General features: G+C 39.2%; 1 protein-coding gene across 1 annotated transcript in view; it reads right to left on the bottom strand.

The window, feature by feature from the left end:
• The window catches only part of MTM1 (Myotubularin-like phosphatases II superfamily), a 354976-nt gene that overhangs the window by 179738 nt on the left and 147306 nt on the right, over positions 1-27932 (bottom strand). Inside the window, exons 11-12 of the mRNA XM_089383937.1 lie at positions 2676-2775; positions 2411-2524 (exon numbers count right to left, since the gene is read on the bottom strand). Of these exons, the coding sequence (XP_089240063.1) occupies positions 2411-2524; positions 2676-2775 (214 nt within the window). The remainder of the gene's footprint in view (positions 1-2410; positions 2525-2675; positions 2776-27932) is intronic.

The following is a 27932-nucleotide window of genomic DNA, read 5'->3' as shown; positions in this document are numbered from 1 at the left end:
TGTTTGTTTCTGTATTATGGTGTGATATCTACAGCGGAATTTATTTTAATGTTTACTGAAGGGTTTTTCATAAATAGCTTATTGGAAAATAAGTAGGTAAAATAAATCAATTGTTGCAGTGGTAGAATTTTCACACTAGAAGGACCAAAGATAACAAGAACTAAAGAAAGATATAAATTGAAGTTTTTGGGACTTGTTTCGAGCTGAAATCTCTCACACGTGTGAGGTAAATTAAGGCATTCATCTACTGCAGGAAGACCGAATTGCAGAACCATTAAGAAGTCACTTTTGGTGTCAAGAAGACTCACTTTGCAAGTCAGGTTCCCAAGGAGGAAGATCCTATCCAAGCGAAAAGAAGAGCTATTATGATTCTACCCTAAACTTCCACACATTCGAAGTTGCAGTAAGTACTGGAAGGCCGAAAATCACAGACAGAAGTTGCAGGTCCAAAATCTTGGTCAAAGGAAAAGGTGCCATTGCTTCAAGACAAGTTTGACTTGGGTTGACTTTTAGAGAAGGAAGTTCTTCAAGAAGGAGGTTGACTTAGTCTTGGAGGGGTCTTTCACTAGGGTCTTATGTCTTGGAATTCGTCATTTGAAGTTCTACAAGAAGAGAAGAGTTCTTGTGGGTTTTCCTCTCAAGAGGAGAGATTTTGGCACTGGCTGATAGCCTACATTTTGTGTCTCCTTGTCTCATTGATCTTCATTTTTTGGTATTTGTTTATGATAGAAAACACTAATAATAATTAAGTGAAAGAAGAAGTTGATCAAGTTAAGTAAAAAGTCATCACAAGCAATTATCAAAGTACGAGAAATCACCTAATTAAGCTTCCCCTAGATTTCTCAAAAGGCTTGAGGAGGGTTTTTCTTGATAATTGGACACCTTGTTGATGATGAGAAGACCTTTTGACTCTTGAGTGAAGGACACTCTTTGACCCATCCATGGCACATTTTGATGGAGATATGCACTTTTGGAGGATGATGGCACCCTTGGAGACCTTTTTACTCACATGTGTGGGTCAAAAAGAGGCTTATTATTATGTTTTATCATTGAAATAGCTATCTTTTAGGTCGCCTTGTGACCTACTTAACTTGCAGTCACATATTTTATTGGTTTTAGGGTTTTTAGTCAATTTCACTCCTAAATTGACTTGGTTGCCCTCATATAAATAAAGGGAAGTTGATTTAAAATGGAAAATATACTCTTGAGCCATAAGAGAATGTGATTAAAACATAGTTCTACGTAGTGCAGAACATCTCTAAAGTTGCATGACAAATTAACATAAAACAAGGATAGTTCTAAAACAGCATGCATGTGGGTACAGATGAGTTATACCCCATTCGTAAAACTTGGCCAAGTGTCACACTCCTACCCACTTCCAGATCCACACAAACTTCTGGTGCCATGGGTTTCACAAAAACCCTCAGCTTCAGGCATAACACAAACCATTTCCTAATAAATAAGTATGCAACATTTGAATAGAACAAAGGATCATAGGAGTTATAAGTTTTGCAATGGAACCAGCATAATGAAAAGGAGAAACAAAACGACAAAGCTTGATATTTCAACCCATTTGACATTAATGATCCACCTAAACCTAAAAATTATAATAAGACAAGCAATACAAACCATAATTTAATGTATTCATGTGCATTTCATAAAAATTCAATGTATGCCATCACAAATTGCTCATGTTTACATGAGAGATGACATCACACAAAATATGTTAGTAGAATAATTTTTACAAGTTCAATAAGACCCCATATAATTAGCTCAAATTTATAAAAACTAATACAACCTGTTCAATAGGAACTAGTATTATTGATGAAGGATAAAGGATAAACTATCCCATTAACATCAGTCAAACCAAATCAGCTTGCCGAACATGTCAAGTCCCTTTGATTATGTCGCATCAAGTGTCATTGGTATCGTTCATTCTCCAATAGCCTAAAAGAAATTACTATCCAATACCACTCAAGGCATTTCTAGTAAATAAAGAGGTTCACTCAAGAGATACTAAAATACTCCATCTTTGGAGTTAGTTTCCAAGCATACTGTATAAGAATGATTAGTATAGAATCATCATGCATTGTGGTGTTACCAAGTGACACTGGTTTCTTTCATCTCCAACACCCAATTGGAAAGCACTAGTAAGAGTGGGGACAAATTCAAATAAAAGAAATGTCAATCCCATGCAATGCATTATTAGACTGCGTAAAAAGAAATAAAAATAAAACAAAAAAAATAAAAATAAAAATAAAAATCAAATAAAATAAAATAAAAAATCAAATAAAATCAAATCAAATAAAAAATAAAAAAATCAAATAATAAAAATTATGGATGGGAGTAACCTGAATGAAATGTAGTAAGAATGTTTAGCTTTAAAAAAAGAATGGATAGCAAGGCTAACCAGGAATGATGATAGACCATCTGAAGAAGCAGCACCATGTGTATCCAAGTAGTCTCTTAGCCGAGAAAGACTATCTCTCATGGCATGGATATTCTCGATTCCAAAAAATACAACCTTTGAGACATTAACAATGGAAATAGATTACTGAATTATATAACATATCTGTAACCATGTTGAACCTTAACTCCAATGCATAATCACTTGCTAATACTCTGACTTACAAGGATCATACTCCACTGTTCTAACTCCTAAGAGACAAACTAACCTCTGACTGTGAGTAGTTAGAAGAGGATTCGGATCCACCTCCCATGGCCCCATTGGCTAAAGCATTTTTTCTGGGCCTTGCATCAGCAATACATAGCTTTCTGTAAAGAAAAGGAATCCATCCATTCTGTTGAGATAGGTTCAATCTATAATAGAGGTAAGCATGAAAAGGGAAATTAAACATTTGACACGCATATACAACTGTATTTTAAGAGAAACTGCAACACTCTAAAGTCTTTTATATAAATTATAACGCATTAAACAAATTGAACTTTACAGGCCAATGTTGAAATTTTCTGAAAAAGAACAGAACTTTAAGAAAGGCAAACCATAAGACATCACACCACTATATCTGGCTAAAAATCTTTAAATCTACAACCTTATGGCCATTTACTCTTCCCAAATTATCATCCACCGTCCTGCTCCCATCACCCTCTATTGTGCTTTTTCCTTGCCAGATAATTGTAAAGTACATTGATCTGAGAAAATTTTGTAAGATCTAGGCCATATAAGACACTTCTAATAATTCTCTCTTGGAAAACACAAAATAGCAGATGTCATCTTAAAAAATTAACCTACATATCAATCTAAAGTCGTAAACTGTGCAAGGTAATTGAAGGATAACAAGAGGATTGATTTGTTTTGGGGGACAAATGATGCTTATATTGTGAGAAAACTCCTGATACAACATAATATACAAACTTAAATCAACGACAGTAGAAAGCACTTTCGTTAGGACTAAGCCCTGGGCTCTCAGCCTCTCACATCTCTTCTAAATAGAGTTCCTGTTTTCTGCCCTACTCTTTGTCATCCATCAACAAACCTATCTTATCTAGAGGAAAAAAAAAATAGTAAATATGGACTTGCAGCAGAAAATGATATTCACAACATTATAGCCTAAGTTGCATGGTACAGGGAAACAGAAATGCATATCTGAAACGGGAATGTGCTGGAAACATGACCCCCCAAAAAATCAGGAAACGAAGCAATGTGATATATATATATATATATATATATATATATATATATATACTGAAACTTTGAAAGAAAGCATTTAAGTTTTAACATTATAATTTAAATTACAGATACAGTTTCATGAATAAATGAGCAAGTGCCAAGGCCCAAGAAAATCATGCTAAAACAAATACCAACATATCATTGAAATCATTGCCTATATTGGGATCCTCATCATCAATATCACCCTTTAAGCACTAAAATAAGATAAATGAAAGCTTAACATGTCAAATCCAGATTTTGTTTGAATGATGGGTACACTTTTACTGGGGTCATGAGAGAGGAATTCAATAATCAATGCCACTAATATTAAGGTACGTAAAGGGCTTGGCACTCTTGATTAAATGCTAGTTCCATACCCTCGCACACGACGAAATCCAATGGAAATGTTGCAATCCCCTCAATCCTAAAATCCTAAAAACTGTTAAGTCTATTGGATTTGGAGTGGGATCTAAAATTCTACTCTCTCCATATGAAATCCACTGAGGTTGGAACCACTCTCAAACATCCTATAACGAATAAAATATATATAAATAATATAAATATAATGTAAATGATAATAATCATAAATAATAATTAGTTAAGTAGTAATTAGGTTGAAGAGGCATGTCTAAATGAGACATGACTCTTCATGAAAAGACGCTTGGTATATAAGCAAGCCTCTCGTTCTCATTGTAATTCATTATCATTCTGATTCACTTATTTAATATAATATTTGTATCCTCATGGATATCTTGACATTCCAAGTTTTCTGGAGTAATTAATCTATAAAAGGAACTTTGTTCGCTTCATTTGGTATCAGAGCAGGTTGGTCCTCTAAGTTGCTTAACCAGTGCATAGAGCTCATTCTCCGATCCAAGTCTTTGGCTATCGACTCTTCGTCAAATTTATTGTTGTTGCAGTTCAAGCTTTTCGCTAAATATTTGGAAGTTTCTCCTTTTCTCCATTTTTCTAGGCCTTTGGCAAAAAAAAAACAATTCACCCAAAATATATATATATATAAGTAAATAAATTAAAAAAAAGAAGAAGAAAAAAAAGTAAAAGAAAAAACAAAACAGATAAAAAATCTCATACCAAGTATATTTAAAACTTTTTACGTGGAGAAGCCCGTGGTTTTAAAAACAACCCATGGTAATTGCCCATGGTATTTTAAAAAGTTAAAAAAAAAAAAAAAAAAAACAAAAAAACAAAAGGAATACGCTTTACTTTTTACATGGAGATCATTTTAACGGAGGTTTTAAAAACAACCCATGGTATTTTAAAAAGTAAAAAAACAACAATTTACTTTTTACGTGGAGAACATTTTAACAAAGGTTTTAAAAACAACCCATGGTAATAGCCCATGGTATTTTAACATCGTGACCATGTCATATGAAAAGACGTGACCTTTATATTTATTAAGCGGGGTGACATTAAAAATTTATCAAGGAAGTAATTAAGTATATAAAAAAAAGGGACCAATTTATTATTAAAAAAAAAAGAAGTGAAACTATTATTATTATAAGATAATAAAGTTATTTTGAAAAGGGTCTTAAATTTTAATATAAAGAAATACATACATATATAGAGGGCAACAATATAAAGGAGTATTTTTTTAAATAAAAGGGTATTCAAGTTTTAACAATCCACATTGAAGGAGAATATTTGGAAAATATATAAAAAAAAGAGAGAAATTTAAAAAATATTTAATATTCAAGAAGCAAAAAAATGGAGTCTAATACAAAAATGAAGGCCATAAGATTCCAAGAAACCGTACCCAGAGACGATAAAGCGTTATTTAACATTAAAGGAACTCTCGTAGGAAAAGATGTTATTATTTCTATTTCTCCAGCAGAAGATGCAAATTATATAACACCTAAAATCGCAAACCAACTAGTGATTCCAGAGTCAGATATAATTGAAAAATTAGAATTAGACCTTTTTCGCAATAAAATATATGACATAGCCAATTTACAGTTAAACATTGAATATTATACATTTGTATCACAATCCTCAGTTCAGACCCTATGGAACAATCAAGGTGACATTATTTTGGGTTTACCTTGGATGGAAACTCTAGGTTCCTTTATTCTAAATACAAAGAAGAAGTTTTTAACATTTTCTTACAAGAAGAAGAAAATAACGCTCCAAGATTTTACACTAAAACCAAATTCAGTAACACCAGGAGATATCTCAGATATTTCAAAAGTAATGTCTCAAGAAGGTAAAAAGGTATTACAAAATATGCAAAAAGAAATTGACAAAATTAATGTTGACAAAAATGAAGAAGTTTCTTGATTTAAAAACCATAGCGAAAAATTACTATCGCAAATTAAGAAACTTAAGAAGGATAAGAGGTCATTAGAAAACAAGGTACAAAAACTTATCGAGAAAGAAGCATCAAATGTAGGAATTCAAGTTGATGACAAAACAAGAAATACCGATCGAGTGAATATGACAACTCAAGAAGAGAAGTCAGTTAAAGAAACGACACATGTAGATGTTGCAGTTCAGACAATGAACATCCCAAGTGAATGTTCCATAACCATCTCAACAACATCTTTGCCAGCAGAAAATATAAAAATTGGCACATGCCCAGTAAGGAGAAATCAAACCAAAAAAGTTCCATATCGGCATCCGAATCATGAGAACAGACGAATCAACCATGCTACATATTTGAACCAGTCATAACCGAAAAAACAAACTGATGTTCCGAATAATAGTGATGTAATCTCAATCCAGTCTTATGCTAACAAGTCGTTACAAAATTCGAATGATCAGAGTACTATATAGAAGATTAACCTGGGACGGTCTGATCCCTTCTCAGTGCGACAATTTTGTTTGTCACTAAGAAGATCATATCAGCTTGTATCAATGAAGATGACTATTCCGAGACAGAAAGACTTTCGAAGCTAAAAAATAGATCAAGCCTTTTTCATCGACAAGCTTTGAGGACAAAGCTCTTTGAGGAAGGAGGCAATGTAACGAATAAAATATATATAAATAATATAAATATAATGTAAATGATAATAATCATAAATAATAATTAGTTAAGTAGTAATTAGGTTGAAGAGGCATGTCTAAATGAGACATGACTCTTCGTGAAGAGACACTTGCTTGGTATATAAGCAAGCCTCTTGTTCTCATTGTAATGCATTATCATTCTTATTCACTTATTTAATATAATATTTGTATCCTCATGGATATCTTGACATTCCAAGTTTTCTGAAGTAATTAATCTATATAAGGAACTTTGTTCGCTTCACATCCTGAGTCAATTAATTATGATGTACAAAAATTTCGTAACTTTAAGAATTTAACATTACCATTAATTCAATAGCATATTCTTAACATAACCATTAATTACATAGCATTAGTAGGGTCCTAGGATTGAATATTAGGCTGCCCCACTCATAAATTATAGTTTCTTTAATAATTTGTGTTCGAACTTTGACCCACACACGCCACAAAAGCATGTTCTACTGCCCCGCACATGTCATATGGACACTGGAACACAATGTACGATGTTGAAACGCAGGGTTTGGTGCTTGAAAAATGTTTCAGCCCAGTTGAAACACATTTCAAAAAAGTGAAACGCGTTTCAAGCTGGTTGAAACACATTTCAGGCCAGTTGAAACACGTTTCAAGTGTGTCAACCTCATTTTGGGGTTCCGTAACAAAGTGTGGCTAGTACGGGGGGGGTCCCACATTTCATGCAACTTAGATTATAACATTAGATTCATAAATTGTCGTACTTTGATCTCCTTTATATGTTGTATAACCAAACTACCTAATCTAACTACCTCACAATAGCAACCCTACCAATGACATCTATTAATCCTTAGTAACTATTCATGAGAGTCATTTATACTTTATTTCATTGAATTATTGAAGCCTTATACTCTAACAAAATAGACAACAAAGATCCACTAAAGACAACCTCACATCTAAGCTTTTATAGGGTATACAATAAAACAACTCTAATAAGATAAGATAATGTTGTTAATGTCCATGTTAAAAACCAAAGTGGGTGACCTATAGAAGAAAATTTACTTAGCATCCAATCGGCTATCCAGCAACCCCTGACAACCACCACTAGTTGATGACATGCCATTTCATCTCTGCAACCTGCATCAATCGTATACTTTCTCACCCATCCAACAAGAACACTTGCACAAAGGTGGGCTTCCAATCAAAAGGTACTTTGGGCTTTTGATATGGATTATAAGGTGACCTAGAATAAAGAAAGGTTTTGACCGTGATCTTGTTCACTCACCCTAAATGAGGGGTTAATCTTCGATCCTAGTGTAGTGGGACCTCCCATAATGGCCCAATGGGTATAGAAGGGGCACTACTCAGGAAGCCTTGATTAAGATAGCATGTTCCATCTATCCATATTCCATATATACCACTTTCTATCTTACATAACAAGCGGATATTCCACCTCCATTCTTTGGGTTCAACTAGCCATTCTTTCTCTAAGATTTGGCACCAATACATCCACATACATGGGTAGGGCCCTGAACTTTGCCTTAGGAAGTTGATGCAGCTAAAAGCAAAGGAAAGAGCATATAATGGCTACAAACAAAACAAAAGAATATCAAAATGCAAAAGATGGTTGGGACATACACATTAGCATGTGGGTAAAAGCCTAACATGAGCTCTATTGACCGCTGAGTAGCACTTAGCAGATATTATATCCATAGCCCAAGACAAAGTATACATCAAAAAAAATTCAGAATACAGAAATCAGTAAGGCATTCGAGCCCCATTCTCTCCTCTCTCTACAGTCTGTTTTCAAATTTTGCAACCCTACGGGGAATTGTAAAAATGTTGTTAGCATGGTGAATAAAGTTATGTACCAGGCCTAAGAGACTTGGGACTTGATCAGCAAGTGAGTACACCCTGGAGTGTTTTTTTCACTTACCTAATTATTCTCGCTTCTCAGCGACGAATAACTAGCTGAGTTTTTTTACTCACAGATACCCCCAAAGCTGGGGTGATGGCTTGAAGATCGAGCCTTGGGTCCATCATAGTATCTATGGTCGATGCATATTACCATGCTAGGTCATCTATAAAGTTTTGCAAAATTTAACTAAGTCTAGATATGATTTTTTAATAATTAAAAATTTCTTGCAAGATGGGATTTTCGAATTAATTTTTATGTAAAATGTAAATAAGTGATGCCAGAAGATGTTGACGGTGTATGAGTACTCCAATTCATCCTCTCCACCTCAACATTCTTCTATGGCACACTTTTGGGGGTCAAAAAATCATTTCTAACCCCTCAAAACTCATTTTTCCTAATTTTAGTAGTAAATGTGTAAATCAATTAGCCAAAAAATAAATAATGAGAGAAAATAATAAATTCTCTCCAAGTCAAAGATGCCAAAAAAGGACATGGAAAATCAACAAGAGTTAAGTAAAGGTGATTGGATGTGATGGCATCCACATTGGCCCAAGGGAATATCTCCTAGAGGAAATCAAGCTCCTAAAGGCCCACGCAGCACCCAGACAAACTCGAACTTTTTGAGGGATAACTCGATTTGATTGAGGATAACTCGATTTGATGGAGGATTTGAAGGATTTTGACTTGAGGTGATGGAGCAGCGTGTCTCCTACCACTCCCACCTCACTTCACACATGGCTACACTTGCTCCAACGAATATCTCCTTGAGGAATTGCACAGATCTTGAAGGGAAGTCAACTTGCCACATGTGGATCCACCTCTTGCTTTGGGATTATCACCTTTGGCCACTTGGAGGTGCTCTCTCTCATCGGGATCTTCTCCCAAATTTCTATAAAGAGACACATTAGGCTCTACCATAATCATGGTTGGAAGCTAGATGCCTGTTGTTACTCTACCCAAAATTTTATTAAAACAATAAAGAAAGTCTTGGTGGTCACACATTGATCTTATGTAGTTATGCTTTGAGCTTCAGGTAACATGTATCATTGAGTTTCTTTTGATATTATGATTGTATTTCATTGAATTTCTCTTGCATAGCTATTCATTTTGCGTATAGCGTGAGGGCATTTCTATCTAGGGAAGGAAGATTGCGATTTCTTGTAGTCTCCCTTAAGCTTGCGCATATCCTGAGCAATAGTTTTGATTTGTTTGTTCTTGGTTGAACAACAAATCCAACTTTGCCATCATATGGCAAGTTTCCATTTGCATTAATGTTTGGCTTTTGCAAGTTTTGGTTGTGCTTCAGCAGGTTGCCTATTGCCTTTGGATATTGGGGACGTCTTTGGTTGGACTAGCCATCTCCATCGATCTCAAGGAACTCATAAGTCATTCAAGCCAAGGACTTTCCAAAGACATCAAAAGATATTGAAAGGGGGTTTCCATAAACCCTACTCGCTCCTTCATCTCATTAAAATCAAATTGTTTCCCTCTTTTACACAAATATTGTTTTATCAAGCATAGAATGCTAAAGTGTTGGGCTTAGTCCCAACTTTCATCCATTAAATCAACTCATGCGAGTTGGTTTAGTGGAGGAAGTTGTATTATAAGTGTATTTGAATTAGCATCTAATCCATAAGTTTTCCACCACATGCAAATCAAGTTTTTCTCTTGCATATTTCAGCTTTGCTTCTTGCATGCTAACAGGTCTTTACGCTGTCCTATAGGTGTTTTGGCAATAGATTCGAATTGAAGAAGGAGAGAGATAAAGTGCATACCTTGGAAGTCCTCCTCACATTCGAACCTTTCAAGACTAATACCCTCTTCTTGCTACTCACTTTCCTATTCCAAAGCGTCACAAGCTATGAGGATGTTGTAACTTCTACATTTATTCTTTCATTCAAGGTTTTCAAATCTCTCTCAAGGAGAGTTTTCTTGTAACATTTCTCAAAAGATTTCTTGATCACTCTGTAACTCTTGGGAAAAGAGTAGTTTTTCGTTTCAAGAATATTGTAAACTCTTCCCAAGATAATCCCTCATCTCTATAAGAGGGAACTCATGTCACTAATAATAAAGAATTATCTTTCCTTGCGAGCTTGGGGATCCTCCCCTCGGCATCCCATCCTTCACTATTTCGAGGGAAGGAGATCTTGAGTGACTTGTTGGTGAATTTCCTCTTTCATTTCTTTCCATTTCTTGCAAGTAGATTAACTTACATTTCCTTTTTATTTCATGCTAATGTTCATGATCTAATTGCCTGTTATCCCTCCATTCACTAATGCGCATTTGATATTGAGCTAGTTGGTCATTTTATGTTTTATCTCTTTTGACTATCATTACATGCTAAGTTTCACTTGATCATTCACATGTTAATGTTCTCAACAATTTGATCTCATTTCCACACAGGTGTCTTCTTACATGTTAGTTTAGTTTCATTTACACGCAATAGCATCTAAGTTCCAATTACTTGCTCATTTGATTTAGATTGCTTACATAGCTCACTACAATTTGTTTCATTTCATCTGCAATTTTTCCTCAAGCATTCTTCACATCTTAAGTAATTGCAATTGATCATTTTGTTTCCCTAAAATTAACCTCCAATTGTTGGCTTATGGAGGCCTGACCCAGGTTCGGAGTTATTTAGCCAAACAAATCCCTACACCACTGGCCCTTTCGGCATCAACCCGCGGAGCGCAGACTGAAGTCTCACCCGAAGCAGTATGGGGGGAATGCTGGAACCAAGTTTCCGCACCCTTGAGATGTCTGTGATGTCGGTTTAATCCAACTATGCCTGTCTTCGCGCAAGTCGCTTCGCGCACTGTTCCAACCTTCAATACCTTCGCGATATGTTACAATCGTCTTTCACGCAGTCCTAACCAAGGGTTGAGATGTTTCACACTGCTTGTGGCAGCGAACCGTACTAATTCCCCAAACTACACCGCGTCTCTTACTAATCTTCTTAACAGAACTTAGTTAACTTCGCGTAAATAGATATTCTATCTTGCATTTTCTTAATCAATACAATTATACACATTCACGCATAATATAAGTATTAGAAGTGAATTTCATACCCAAGATAACAGATGCATAAAATAGGAAATAAATACACAAAAATGATAGGAAACTTCTCTTTATTAATACTTCCAACTGTTACAAACTCAACTCACCCTGCGCACTCAGCTACAGGGGTCCGCGCACTCAGTTGCGGACCATTAGGCCTCCACGCACTCAGCTGCAGAGCCTTCTCCTACTCTACGACCCAAAACTAGACTTTTCTCCACAAATATGACTCAATTCTTCATCCTTATAGTGATGTCTTAACTACTTAGAGCCTCGCTCTATTTATACAATCCCATGGTCCGCGAACCATGGGTATATCTCTATAGCCGACATTACAATAACAAAATTAAGGGCGGACAACCCTATGACTCTTTTACAAACTATGCGCTCCACGCCCACAAAATGCAGAGTCTTTACATCGGAATTACAATTTTTGACCAAAATCTGAGCTCTAAGCCCCAAAACTTCCCTTGGGGGATCCCGCACCCAACACCAACATAAGTTGGTTGTACAGACAATAGGACACCTTCCTCAGTATTCATTTACCCAACTTGGAGAAAGGTAAACACGTGACTTGGCAGTTCAGGCTCGGCTTGTCCTGTGTTGGAGCGCTTGCACGTGGGTTGACTTGGTAGACTAGGTGGATACTCATTGATGAAGCTAAGCTTCTCCACTTGAGGCTCCTTGTAACCGTCCCTATCCTTACAAGGGTGAAGGTCTAGAGAGGAAGTTTCACCATAGAATAGGTCTAATAAAATAAACCAAGAGTACTTTACATCATACATTACATCATTGCAACGTCTCTTATGTTTATGCTATCTTGAAGTTATCTCATGCCATAGTTGATCAAGTGTCATTTTCAAGCACCATTTACTTTCAAGTAGAATGTTACAATTGCAAGTATCTTAAATTTACTTTCAAGAATTTACATTCTTGCACTTGGAATATTTTCATTTGAAGCTCACTTTCTTATCTTGAAGTGTCTCTTATTTCAGTGAAGCAATTTTACTTTCAAGTCTATTTGATGTGAGCAAATCCTACTTTCACGTACAATTGTATCTCAAGCATTTTATTTGCTATCTTTTCCATTTGCATGTTCTTACTTTACAAGTAACATTTCTTTCCTTGAGCATTTCATTTTGCAAGTTTACTTACTTGGCACTAGTCTAAGCATTTTATTTCTTGCAAAGTATCTTTCGTACTAGGATCATTGCTTTATATATTTGTTCATGCTCATGATGATCTTATTTACTTGTTGAAGTATTTACATGGTTCAAGTGGTTTATTGTAAATTTGCAATTTGATGGTTGATGTATCTCTTGGCTAACTTATCATTCATCTCCTAGAACTTGCTTAGTGTAGCACTAACCAAGCCTTATATTTTCCTTAGGGTCTACCCCCCTTGGCTTCGACTAGGAGAGAGCCTAGACAGAGGAGTTGGGAATTGGATGACAACCCCAACTCACAGCTTGCCCCCAAGGCCACCCCAAGTGGAGATAGGGATTTTCTCCACATTAACCTTAGGTGTGGATTTAAGCGGCAACAAGCTCTACCTCACTCATTATGGCCATCACTCAGTTCCTGAACACATGTTGCTCCTTTACATCATAAAAATGAACCCTTTCATGTCCCAAACCTGATAGGCAAGGAGTTGCCTCATCATTAAGGGGTGATACAACTACTATACATCATTCAAAGCAAACTCTAACCATTTGAGCTACGAGCAGTAACCTCATCATTAAGGGGTGATACAAATAATATACATCATTCAAAGCAAACTCTAACCCTTTGAGCTACGAGCCGCAATACAAAGGAAAATCAAGTAATAGTAAAAGGCACACAAGAGGGATGGAAAAACAAAGGCCGAGTTGGTAACTCATGCATCCACGATTGCTCCCTCCTCACATCTATACACTCATAATGTGGATCCCCTTCATGTTGGTCCCCTTTGACCATGGCACTTGGCCATGGAGTTTTCTCCCCTTTGTACCATCATTATTCACTAACACCTATCGATTGAAGGGTGGACCCAAGAAATGTTAATTCCCCTTGGGCAATGGAAACACCTAATAGGGTCGTCCTTTAGCCACTCCTACCAAGGGAGGAAACATCATTGTGAGTTCAAGGCCCTATTTATCAAAGGGAAGTGTCATTTGAAGTATTAAATAGCCCTTTACATTCAAGCTTGGTTCACTTATATGCAAAAATGATTATTATCCCTAATGATTGGTTGTATTATTGAGTGGTTCCACATCCTAGGCTTTGGGCACCTTACCTACAGATACCCAAGCCATTTGAGAAGTATATTGGCACCCACAAGTGAAGCATTGAGAGCCTTGGGTCTTCGAGCAGTAGCAACACATCACACCTACCCTTAGACACCTTCTACACCCACGATGTTCATCCACCTTGTACTAGATTTGATGATTCTTCAACATGATGCACTTAGACCAACATGCCCTAGGTCGGCCTTAGCACTCTCTAAGAGATGGCAACTGCCCCAGAGCCCAGATGAGGATGGTCTCACCTTTTGAGACATGAGAGGGCTAGTAGCACCTAGAAAGCCCTCAACATTTGAGCAGAGATGGGCACTTTGAACTATTGGAGACCCTGGAGACCACCTTTGGTGCACCAAGCTGGATTTTGGGGTCCGTAGAGGGATTTTGACAACAATTTGAAGACCAACGCTCACATCATAATTTTTAGAGGCTTCTACACCACTCATGGCACCTTAGAGCCTCAACGAATGCCACATGGAGTGCAACACATGGATGGTGTTAACATTTCTAGGCCTTGGGGCTCACACATGTAGGCAAATCATTTGATTTTTGTCCAAGCTAGTGGGTCGGCTTGTAACCCTATGCATCATTATGATTTTACTTGTTTTCCTAGTGGATTTTAGGCTAATTAGGATCTATTCCTCCTCATATAAATAGAAGAAAGGACTATTGTATTTCTCATCATCATCACTTGGGCAATTAAGCCTCTCTTAAAAGAATTTTAGCCTCCTTTACTTGTGGAGAGATGTGATCTATGGAACGAATTTTGTATTGGAGCTATGTCTTTGTCTTTGGAGAAGTTATCTAGGATCAACGATGGATTATTTATGCATGTTATCTTGTAAGTAAGCCTTGTATTTGGTAAATTTTTGCTTTATGTCTGATGTATAGAATATGATGGTAATCTAGGGTTTTTATATTGTTCCCTAATTTGTTGAAAAATCAATTGCATAGAAGTTAGGTATCATTATTGCATGCATTACTCATTATATAAGATGTGAATGGTATTCCCCATGGTGAACTCATGTTGTAGCTCTCCCGAGTTCCTTTGATCCCTCAAAAAGATTGGAGCTATAGATTATCTAACCTTAAACATCCATAGACTCCATCCACCCAAGGATTAGGCATTGGCCATCCATTTGTTGGTGATCAAGTCAATTGTATCCATAAATTTTCCCCTTTTCTCTCTCTTGCCTAATTCGGCTCTCTTAAGGCCAAGCGGCCAACTAGGGCTTAGTGCAAATTGACGAACAGGAATTTTCAAGCCGTTGACCCTGCCGTCTACACCTACCTACAAGTCAATGAGAAAAGCCTTCAACCGCACAAGGTGTGGTCGGTGGCAGGGGACTAAGAAAAGGGATTGTCAAACTAATCCTGACTCTCTCCGTTAGCTAAGGGGGGTGGTCCCTAATGAAAAGTTAAGTTAAAAAAGATGTGAGTTTCTAGGAGAATTGTTAGAGTTAAATAGATTATCTCTTTAAGATTTATAAGAAAAAAATTGATATGAGCAATAACCATCATAAGATAAGCATGAAATACATAAACAACCAGTGCCTTCCAAGTATTTGCTCTTTAAGAAATGAAATTGTAATTTGTTTAAAATGAAGTGAAATGTTTTCAAATGGAAAGCCAAAATAACCCTGAAAAGTGAACCACTAAATTGTTTGCACAAGATATTATAAATGCTTTCAAGATGAATAAGTCTATAAATCAAAGCATGGAAACTATCTTGCTCAAAGGATACAAAAATAGCTCAAATGTTAGACCAAGATGGCAACTTGTAATTAAGTTTACAACCCAAAATAATAGTACTTGAAAGTGAAATCAACCATTTATGACAATAATTAAACCAAAAGATGAGTCAATTTCCAAGTACAAGAAAAATTAAACTTGTTGTAAAATTAAAAGGAATTTCAATGCTTGCATCCAAAATGCCTCTTGAAATAAGATTTACATGTGAAACTTTAACCATCAAGATAGCTAGAAATTTAAGAACTTTGCAAACAAAGCAAATATGATGGAATGAGTTCTTGGTTTATTTTATTAATTAGTGTTAACGCAAAGTTACAATTGAACTCTAGTCCTCAGACCTCGTCATCGCCCAAATGTTTGGATCTCACAATGAGGAGTCAATAGAAGTAGAGGGTCCCTAAAAAGCTATTCAACCAACTTAAGTTGGAGGTAAGTTTTAATGAGGCTTGGGGCCTTCCTATACTAAAATGCCTGGATGAAGTGCAAATTGTGTTAATTCCCCAAATTAAACTAATGCTTCATGCAGATGCTTCAAAGCAAAATAGTTTGCAAAACTTGAGAGTGTATGCACGTGGGAATTTAAATACAAGATTAGTAAAAATTTGCATGTGGAGTGAAATGTATTGATTTTAAGCATGCACAGTATGAAATTTAAAAGCTAGAAAGATAAGAAAAAACTAAAAGCAAGATTAGGCCACCCACAAGAATCCCTCCTCTAAATGAAGAAGGGGGATGCCATGGGAAAAATCCCAAGCTCCCTCCACCAATTTTTTTTATCTTTTATTAGCGCTTAAAGCAAGTAAAAATGCTTCTAAGAGGGCAGCCCACAATACGAGAGAGATCTTTACAAAGATGGGACTCTAACAAAGCTAGACTCTCTCCTAAAAATATAACAACAACAAACTTGAAGATGGAAAAAAACTCTCCAAAAGAGATTCACAAGGCTCAAAAGGCCCACGGCGTAGATGAGTTGCAACTCTCTCCCAAGTGCTTATGACCTCCCTAGAAATCATTCTTTGGACAGCGTGAGGGGATCCTGCATACACACGAGTGAGTAGTTTTCCAAAGCTTCTCCTCAAGCTGCTTGTTGCCCAATGTTCAAGCCTATGGACTACAAAACACAAAAAAAATATCAATTGACAATGTGAAATTAGGAAAAAGAAACCAAAACTAAACTTAGAATTTAATTTACAAAGTACTAGCTCAAGTAATGGGAGTGAACCCCCATACTTCTCTAGCTTTAGAAATGACTCTTAAATAAGAGATATAACTGTGAAAGAACTAGAACCAAAAAAGTATTTTGAATTTTAAATGGATGATAAAGTAGCTATAGATTAAGAAAACTCTCTTTTGCTCTTTGTTGGATGGAAAACTTGAAGCGGAAAAATGGCTAAGTCTTGGATCGATGTGACTTTAGGAGTGAGTTGATCTAATTGAGATTTCTCCCACTTCCAAATGGATTCCTACACACAATACAAAAGATCTTTCCTACACACTTGAACATGTATTAGTTTGCACAATATTAGAGCAATATAATGAATAAGATAAACCAAACATTCCTCCTAAAATGAATTGGCAAGCTTATTCCTAGAATACTACTCTAAATCAATGATATGTGCAAAAGCTTGCACACATCAATCCAAGCAAGATGGCAAGCATAAACTAATATTAATTCAACATGCAAAAGAAATTAAACACAATAGCAGTAGTATGAAAGGACATTACCTCATAATGCCAAGAGAACACCAGCCAGATAACCCCAAAGTCTTGATTATATTAAGAAAGTATGCAAGTACAAAATGGCAGAGTTTCCTCAAGCCCAATAGCTTATTACATGATACAATATGAGAGTCCATGGCTCTATTATATAGAGAGTTGGGAACAAATCCCAATGAAGAATCAATGACAAATGGCATTGGAGTCAATCCAAATGTAGAAGTGATTAAACAAGTGGTATGAGGTGACAATCCCAAAAAGAAATTCGAATTTTTTGAATGGAGCTCCAATGCCAAGTGTAAAAATCGAATTCTGACAAGTGGACATCATTTCCTTCTTCCCTATGTGCCAAATTTGAATTTTATGATAGAATGACAAGTGTATATGGGTAGTGACCCATGTGGGGTCAATTTCCCACAAAAAAAAATCCACCAAATATTCTCCCAAATCCTCCCAAATGTGCATTAATTTCACAAATTCGAATTTCCAAGTAAGCAGTTTTCTCCTTTAATGCTTGAAATTCGATTTTATTTGAGCACGTGTCATTTCCTTGATTTTAGGAGTCCACATCACCTTGGGACTTCACTTTAACTCCCCCATAATTTTCCACCTCATTTCCACAACATTTAGCATGTGTGGATATTTATTTTTCTCCATTTCTTTAATTTATGGCGTAATTAATTGCCAGATTTCCCACTAAACCTAGGAAAAGTGGGTTTTGAGGATTCAAATCACATTTTTAACCCATCAAAGTATGTCATAGTAGAAAGTTCAGGGTGAGAATTGTAAATTTCATTAACTCATACCCCATACAACTTCTCTAGACATCACTTATTACATTACAAGTATAATTTTATTATTAATTTCCGCAGTGCGGAAAATCTAAAAAATTAAAAAATAACTATCTAGACAACCAAATTCCACGAAATTTTTTGTGTGATCTAGTATGGTAATATACATCGATTCTAGACACTAAGATGTGTTAGGGGCTCAACTTTCAAACCGTCACCCCGGCTTTGGGGTAAAACATGAGTGAAAAAACCCAAAAAAATATTCGTCTCTAAGAAAAAGACGGGATAATTAACCAGATAAAAAAACACTCCAAGGTGGACCCATTTGATGATCAAGTCTCAACATCCTAGGCCTATTACAAACTCAAAACTCATCATTACTAGTATCACTTATTACAATTCCCCGTAGGGTGTGGAATCTGAGTCCAAAAAAGATGATGAGAAGACAGAGGTAGAGTTAAAAAAACTATGTTAACTAATGATATCTGATGGTACAAGTGTTCTTTGGATCATCCTTGGGCATGGAGTCTTCATATAATCATCAGGTGCCACTCCAGTGGTCAATAGGCCTTGGAAAGTCTAAACATCAAAAATTGAATGGTTGCCACAAAATCATTTCCCTTTGGTGGGCACTCACTCCAATTTCATCCATAATTTCTCTTGCCCTAGGTTAAACCCTAGTTCAGTTATCACTTCAACTTGGGGGCTTCTTGAGGGTTTCATGTGCCATAACCTTGTTGGAATGCATTGTGGGAAAGCCTTACTTTGCACCTTGACCTTTGATCATTCCCACTCTCAACATATCAATCAAAATCCTAGGTCTTGAGCTACCCTAATTTAGCCTCTTTGAAGGAAAGTGAATTGCCTCCTCTCAGAGCCTTGTGCCCAAATTGTTGTATTTTCCTTAAAGGCCTCTTGTCACCTTGCACCTTTAAGCTTAGAATACCTATTAGGTGACTTATATACATACGAGGACTCCCCCCATTTGTGAAAATCCATAAAGAGTAGGGAGTTTTGGCTATGGTGACAATGGGCAATCACCCCATTGTTGTCACTTAGTCTAGTGCTCACCTTGTAGGGTACCCTTCTCCAATGCCTGCTAGATTTTGCGGCAATAGTCCACAAATGACCAAAAAAAGTAGGTCTATGAAACTCAAAACTTCAAAAGTACCCCATTAGAAATTCTTCCTGTACTATTTGGTTCGCTTCTTCCTACTTGTTTAATTACTTAACAAGTTATTTACCATGTAAATACTGAAAATAAACACAAGTACAGTATCAATATCTACACATCATCAACTGAAAGAAAACAAGCACACAAGTGACACCGTTATTTTTGGACCAATGTCCCCAGAAAAACCCAATGCGAGAAAACCAGTGCAGCTATTCAGAGGGTTATATTATTATGCAGTTTATCAAAGTACAACTGGGTGCCTAAACCGGCTCCCCCGACAGAGAAAAATACACGGCAACAATACCTCTATATCCATGTTAGGGTCCCACCCTAACCCCCTTATTTATGTAGTGGGATCGAGTCATAGTAAAGAGTCAATAAAGCCCATATTAATAATTGTAAGTGGTTAACCCGCAATTAATGACGGGACCACAGTTAGTTGCAAATGGGCCATGGTATTAGATAGATGGTATTAATAAAAACCACGGTATTAATCCATGGTATTGCATGTATGAGTCATATATAAAGGATAGAGACTCCCTGCGAGGAGCATCGTGTCTTATTTTTGTATCGAGCTCTGCTCTATTGGAGGTTGCCCCCTCGAAGAGGCCAGTGAACATTGTTTTTTGAATAATAAAATATTTGTTGTTGTCTCTCACTATTCTATGTTTTGGGTATCTTTCTTCGCATATTCTCTATTTGGGTATCTTTTTGCAGGTTAAGAGCATAACAAGTGGTATCAGAGCACTTTCCAGGGCCGGTGGGATCTCCATTTCTTAGCAAAAAAAAAAAAAAATTGGCTAGAGACGTGTTTCGGCGTCTTTAAACCACGGGATCTGTCGTTGAGCGCATAAACCTGCGGATTGGGGGAGGCATGCACGCAGGAAATACAAGAGGTGGTCACGCTTGTTGGACTCCCTTGTAAGCCCTGTGGGTACCCCTTCAAGTAGTAGCGCATTAGACAGAACCGCGCACAGACTGTCTTCCAAGTACCTTCTGGGTATATCGGAAGCCCCTTAGCTCCTCTGCAACCTCGCCATAGATAAACCGTCGGCCGTCTTGCTGCTACAGTACACCGAGAACAGCACTCGGAGAGATTACTCGCCCGTACGATAGGGTAGTCGGGTTGTACGGCTAAGGGTACGGTTGATCCTCCTTAGTTAGAGCCCTGAAACATTGGGCCGAGTACTACTGTCAGACCCTTATGTATATTGCGATCTGTAGCACCTAACACTCCTCGAGACCATAGTTCCCTTTTCTATCTTGGGATCACGCATCATCTCTGCCAGATCCGCTCGCGCAAAGGGGTGCAGCAGCAGCAGACATCAGTCCCGCAGTTCCGACCAGCCATTCCAATCTATTAGATCCATCAGATCCGCAGCAGCAATCTGTTCCGCTGCTCAAAGCTATCCGATCCGCCATTCAGATCTCTCAGATCCACCGAATCTGAGTAGTTGTGTGGGGTTCCTATACCGAGGCATGATTTTTGCAAGACTTTTGGCAGTATTGACAGGATTCGGTTACTGCAGTATTCCTAAGGAAGGAGTAAAACTCCGTTAGGAGTTTTCAGGAAAAAAAAAATCCTAAGATTTTCCGGGGCGCTTATTGGTGATCTAGCCCATCAGAATCAGGACGACGAGCTAAGCACGGTGGTACCATTCAATTCTTAGTGAAAAAAAAATTTTGGCGGTCCCAAATTTCAAGAACATCAGGTCGGTGCATGTTAGAAACTAGAGCTCAAGCTATGGCCAATGAGAGGATGGACAAACTAGAACAAACCTTGCAATCCCTCCAACTTCAGCTTGACAGACTAACTAGCATAATCCCGAAGGGCAAGGAGGAAGCCCACGAGGAGGCGTATATTGGCAATGGACACAGTGAGGGTGAGTCTAGCCACTCTCTTCACCTCTGGGGCCCCCACCAACAATCCCGTCCGCGACCTCCCAAGTTGGATATGCATAAATTTGATGGTTCTCACCTGGTAGCATGGATAGCACAAATGGAGCAGTATTTCAATCTGAATAACATCTTAGATAATGAGACTCAGCTTATGGTGGGGAGCATGTACTTGGACACTGAAAGGTGGCAATGGTGGGAATGGCATCAACGTTGCAATGGACCTTTTGTAACTTGGACCACCTTCAAAAAAGTTCTTACAGACCACTTTGACCAGGAATCTTCTTTTCTGGGTCGTCTTATTAAGCTCCGACAAACTGGCACAGTGGATGAATATGTTACAGCCTTTGAAGCCTTAGCCTTCCGCACTAGGGGTCTCTCAGATGTGTTCTACACAGAATGTTTTATCAGCGGTCTTAAAGAAGCCATAAAAGCCCACGTCCTATTGCACCACCCTCCCACATGGACGGAGGCTTGCAAGGTAGCTCGTAACATGGAACGTGCGTTAGCAGCCCAGTACAGTCGCCCAAATTTCACAGCTAAGGGTCGCACCCCACAGGCTCACAGCACAACTCAAACACTTAATGTTCAAAAGGTGTCACCTACAGAAATAGCCGAAAGAAGAAAGCAAGGATTATGTTATTACTGTAATGAAAAATACTCCCAGGTCATAAATGCAAGGAGCCCAATTTTTTTCAAATTGATGCTACTAATTACAGCTCATCGGAGGAAGATCCACCACTGGAGGAACATGAGGTGATAGAAGAGGACAACCAAAAGGACAATGTCCCTGACGAACCCGTTATTTCGCTGCATTCTTTGGCCGGGATTTCTTCACCTCAAACTCTCAAAATCAAAGGTTTTATTAAACATCGCGCAGTAGTAGTCTTGATTGATAGTGGAAGTACACATAATTTCATCCATCAAAAAGTCGCAGAAGCAGTGCATTGTTTTGTACGAGCAGTTTCTAACTTCCAAGTCCAAATTGCGGATGGGGGCACAATGAAATGTGAAGGCCGTTGTGAAAATGTCAAACTTCAAATGGGGGATTATCAGTTGAAGACCCACATGTTTTCCATACACATGGGAGGGTGCGACATTGTCCTCGGTGCTGAATGACTTCGCACCCTTGGGCCAATCACAATGGATTTCCAGGAGTTATATATGAGTTTTAAGTAGAACAACTCCACACATACCCTCCGTGGACTCCAGGCGGGAGCTCCCTCTATCATCAACTCGCATAGGATGGAAAAATTGCTAAAAAAGGGCCATCATGGAGTTATAGCTCAATTTAATGCCATGCAGGCAGTCGAAACCAAGTCTCTGCCGATTCATCCTGAGATGCAATAGATTTTAAATAACCATCTGCCGGTCTTTGACAAGCCTCATGAGCTTCCACCCTCGAGAGGGGAACATGATCATAGTATCACCTTGGTTCCAGGGGCCCAACCCCCAAATGTGCGCACATACAGATATCCGTTCACCCAAAAGAATGAAATAGAAAAAATAATCAAGGAACTTTCGAAAGCAGGTGTCATTCGTCCCAGCATTAGTCCTTATTCATCACCGGTGGTCATGGTGCTCAAGAAAGATGGGGAGTGGCGGATGTGTCCAGACTTCAGGCCCCTCAATAAGTTGACAGTCAAAGATAAATTTCCCATCCCAGTGGTTGATGATTTGCTGGATGAACTCAATGGGGCTCAATTCTTCACTAAGTTGGATCTTCGCTCAGGCTACCACCAAATTCGCATGAAGGAAGTCGACATTCCAAAGACTGCTTTCCGAACTCATGAAGGCCATTACGAGTTCCTGGTCATGCCATTCGGTCTTTGTAATGCCCCATCTACCTTTCAGAGCCTTATGAACCACCTTCTCAAACCATATCTTAGGAAGTTTGTCCTTGTCTTCTTCGATGACATCCTCATCTATAGTTGCACTTGGGCCGCACATCTTCAGCATGTAGATCTACTCTTGCAACTGCTCCGCAAGCATAAATTATTTGTTAAGATGTCCAAGTGTTCGTTTGGCATGGAAGAAGTTGAGTATTTGGGCCACATTTTGGGGCGTGAAGGTGTCAAGGTGAACCCCAAAAAGATCCAGGCAATGCAGGATTGGCCTCAGCCTAAGACCTTGAAGAGCCTAAGAGGATTTTTGGTTCTCACAGGCTATTATCACAAATTTGTCTACAATTATGGTCGCATAGCGAAGCCCCTCACTCAACTCCTAAAGAAAAATTCATTCTTCTGGAATGAGGACGCACAACAGGCATTTACAGCTCTGAAAAATGCCATGTGTTCCACTCCAGTCTTAGCACTCCCTGACTTCACCAAATCTTTTGTCATTGAATGTGATGCTTCGGGTACGGGTATTGGAGCAGTCTTAATGCAGGAAGGGCGACCTTTGGCCTTCACAAGCCAACAACTAAGTGGGAAGAATCTGGGCCAATCTACCTATGAGAAGGAAATGATGGCCATTTTACATGCAGTAGAGACCTGGCGACCTTACTTATTGGGGCGACGTTTCCAAATCCACACAGACCATCATAGTCTTAAATATTTTTTGGAGCAACGCCTATCCTCCCCACAACAAAATAAATGGCTCGCCAAAATGCTGGGATATGATTATGAGATCATTTACAAGAAAGGACAAGAAAATAGTGTAGCAGATGCATTATCTCGCCAATTTGAGGAGGGAAGTACCCTGTTAGCAATTTCCCTTCCCATTCCAGAATGGATTGAAGAGGCTCGCAGGGAATGGTTTTCACATCCCGGGCTCTCCCAACTCATTTCTCAATTGCAGGTGGATCCAAATTCCACCAAGGGCTACTCGTGGCAGGATGAGATTCTTCGCTACAGGGACAGAGTCGTAATATCACCAACATCCACCCTCAAAAGTCGCATTTTGGCAGAATTGCACTCATCCCCCATTGCAGGACATTCAGGCTTTCAGAAGACGTATGCTCACACCAGAAGATCATTTTTTTGGACAGGCATGAAAAAGGACATCCTTACTTTTGTAGCAGAATGCGATGTCTGTCAACGCCACAAAGGGGAGACCGTCAAAGCACCAGGCACATTACAACCGTTGCCTATCCCGACAGCAATATGGACGGAGGTTTCTATGGATTTCATTACAGGTCTTCCAAAGTCAGGAAACAAGTCAGTCATCATGGTGGTTGTGGAAAGACTTTTGAAGTATGCTCATTTCTGCGCCTTACCCCACCCGTTTACACCAACTTTGGTCGCTCAATCTTTCATGGATCAGATCTTCAAATTGCATGGCATGCCCACTTCTATTGTGTCCGATCGCGACCCGATCTTCACCAGTAATTTTTGGCAGGAACTCTTCAGGCTACAAGGCACCCAACTAAAACTCAGTACTTCTTATCATCCACAAACAGATGGTCAAACTGAAGCCGTCAACAAATGTCTAGAAACCTACCTTAGGTGTTTCACTTCAGAAAAGCAACATCTTTGGGTACAGTGGTTACCTCTGGCTGAATGGTAGTATAACGCCAACTATCATGCCACCACCAAAATGACTCCCTATGAAGCAGTATATGGTCAACTCCCTCCTTCTCCTACTTCTTATATCAAGGGGTGTTCAAAGGTACAAGCAGTGGATCAACTCCTACAAAACCGCGCAACCATGCTCGCCCACCTTAGAGAGAATCTTCATCAAGCTCAAAACCGCATGAAGCAACAGGTAGACCAGCATCGCTTAGAGCGCCAATTTCAAGAAGGAGATCAGGGCTTTTTGAGGCTGCAACCATATAAGCAAACATCACTCAAAGACAAGGGTTGTCAGAAACTATCTCCAAAATTCTACGGACCATATCAAGTAATTCAGCGCATTGGAGAAGTAGCCTACAAGCTGGCTTTGCCGCCTACTGCAAAAATCCATCCAATTTTCCATGTCTCATGCCTCAAGAAAGTGATTGGGAACAATTGCAAAATTCAAACCAGTCTACCTGAATTGGACGAGGAAGGGTCAATCTGGCTCCAACCTAAACAGGTCCTAGACACACGAGAACGGCACCTGCATGGCCGCATGATTAGGGAAGTTCTCGTCAAGTGGAAAGACACCTCTCCGGAAGATGCAACTTGGGAACCAGCCACTATTCTTCAGCAGTTTCCGCAGCTTCAGCCTTGAGGACAAGGCTATTCTTAAGGGGGAGGGCATGTTAGGGTCCCACCCTAACCCCCTTATTTATGTAGTGGGATCGAGTCATAGTCAATAAAGCCCATATTAATAATTGTAAGTGGTTAACCCGCAATTAATGACGGGACCACAGTTAGTTGCAAATGGGCCATGGTATTAGATAGATGGTATTAATAAAACCCATGGTATTGCATGTATGAGTCATATATAAAGGATAGAGACTCCCTGCGAGGAGCATCGTGTCTTATTTTTGTATCGAGCTCTGCTCTATTGGAGGTTGCCCCCTTGAAGAGGCCAGTGAACATTGCTTTCTGAATAATAAAATATTTGCTGTTGTCTCTCACTATTCTATGTTCTGGGTATCTTTCTTTGCATATTCTGTATTTGGGTATCTTTTTGCAGGTTAAGAGCATAACAATCCGAAAACAGGTATTCAGAAAACCTATCCCATGAAACCCTCTCTGGCACAACTGAAGCTCAGCGCTAGCCCTCCTGGCCTCTGCATCAGCCCTCTGAGTGGATGACACAGTCTCTCTGGGTTCTGCGTAGCCTGGACTGACTGATGCTCTGGCTTTCTTCGCTTCTGTGTTGGTCTCCCAATATTGTCCCTGCCTCTCTGCCTCGTACTCACTGCCCCTCGCTACTAATCACTAATTCAACTTTGCTTAGCAACCCCTCTCTAGCAAAATGAATGACTGATCACTCTGGTGTGTTCTCCAACTGACCCTCAAGCCTCTTCTTATACTTTTCTCGTTGGTCCATCAACGACCAAGATTAAATCTCTAATCAACGGCTAAGATTAGATTTGGCTTGATCCATGACTTTTGGAACCTTCTAACCCAGTTTTATATTAATACCCATTAGTATTTTATTTTTCCTATGTTTAGACTTAGGATATCCAATAAAAATATTAATTATTTTAATATCTCCCAAACCGGTTAGAATCTGCCCAAACCATCTCTGGGTCTTGGAGATCCCATGTGCTTTAGCCTCTCCACCAATTTTAATGGCTACAACACATCCAATGCTACTCCAAATCAACACTCCCTCTTAGCGAGGATTGTGCTCTAGTAATACTCCACATTGAGCATTACCTTAATCATTTGGCACCGGTCCCATTGCTAATGCTAGGCCTCCCCGCCCAACATCCTCTGCACTGCTGCATCCTATACTACTGCCCACGAGAAGCCACTGCCACTGCTGCATCCGTGCTGCTGCTGGTCCATCCTCCCAGCACTACATCCCCTCTGATCATGCTGCATCGTGCTACTGCACTGCAACTCAGTTACTGAGAAGTAAGTAATTGATCCACCCAACCCTGACATCCCTGTCAAGCTAGAAACACTCCTAATGCTGAAGCTCCCTCTACCGCTAACAAGTGCTCCCTCTACTGACCTCTCCACTGCTGCAACAACTCCCTGCATCTAGCACTGTGGCAAACCTTTCTGTGCCATCCTGCACTGGTGCAACACTCCCGTGCCTCTCGCACTATTGCAGCCTGCTAGCCTCGCATTGTCCCGGGAAACCTGCACTATAGTACTCTCTACTGCTCCATCTGTATCTGTCTCTACCGGCATCCGTCAGTCCTGCTACTCCTCTTCGGGGCTCCCCTAGCGAGCTATAATCCAATAGGTTGGGTACCTTGAGGATCTTGCCCCTCATCGCCTGTATTCCTCTGACTACAGTTCGATGTCTCCCCACTTCTTCTCAAGTGGCACATGAGCACTCATGGCACAATCGTCCTCCTCCTCGACTTCTTTCTCCGCCCTTGCAGGCGCTGCCTTCAAGTCCGAGGCCTCTCCCTTGCTCTTCTTCCTAGGACATTGGTTCGTAAAATGACCCAGTTCCCAAAAATTGAAGCACTTGACCTTGGAGAGGTCCTTCTTCTTCCTCTTCTCCTGCTTTCCTGCAGATGCTAGAACTACAATCTCTTCTTCCTCCTTAATTCTGACCCCTTTGCCGCTACTCCCCGCCTTGGTCAGCCATCTGATCTCTTCTTGACAAAGAGTCACCCAAAGTTCTTCCCAATCTAGAAGACTCGTCCTGCCTAGTATGCTCTGGACAAATACCTCCCAATCCTCGGAAATTGCGTTCAGTGCGGTCCTCACCATCAATTCCTCATCCGGGGTGGCCCCTATGGAAGTTACCTGGTCACGGATCTCCTTTAAGCGACCGAGAAAGACATCTATCTTCTCTCCCTTCTGCATCTGGTATGCCCTTAGCTGATTCTCCGAGAGCATCTTCCTCTGCACAGAAGTACGCTGGTACAATGTCTTCAAGGCATCCCACATCTCCTTTGTCATCCCTTCTCGGTAATATGCGCTACCACATGATCCTTGACCCCATCAAGGATGATGCACTTAGCCTTCGCCATTGCCTCCTCATACCTTTCATTAGCTATCGAGTCAACTGGGACAGTTATCACTCTCGTGACGAAGCCCTTGAGGCGATGTCTATCTAGAATGGAAAAGATCCTGGCCTTCCAAACCACAAAGTTAGACGCTCCATCCAGCCTATCCTAATCTCTCAG

Source organism: Pinus tabuliformis, chromosome Q, assembly GCF_031772625.1.
Source record: "Pinus tabuliformis cultivar Carrire ecotype Pingquan chromosome Q, CPIR1, whole genome shotgun sequence".
Lineage (NCBI taxonomy): Eukaryota > Viridiplantae > Streptophyta > Pinopsida > Pinales > Pinaceae > Pinus > Pinus tabuliformis.
The sequence above is the reverse complement of the archived record's forward strand: the minus strand, read 5'-3'. Positions and strand labels throughout refer to the sequence as shown.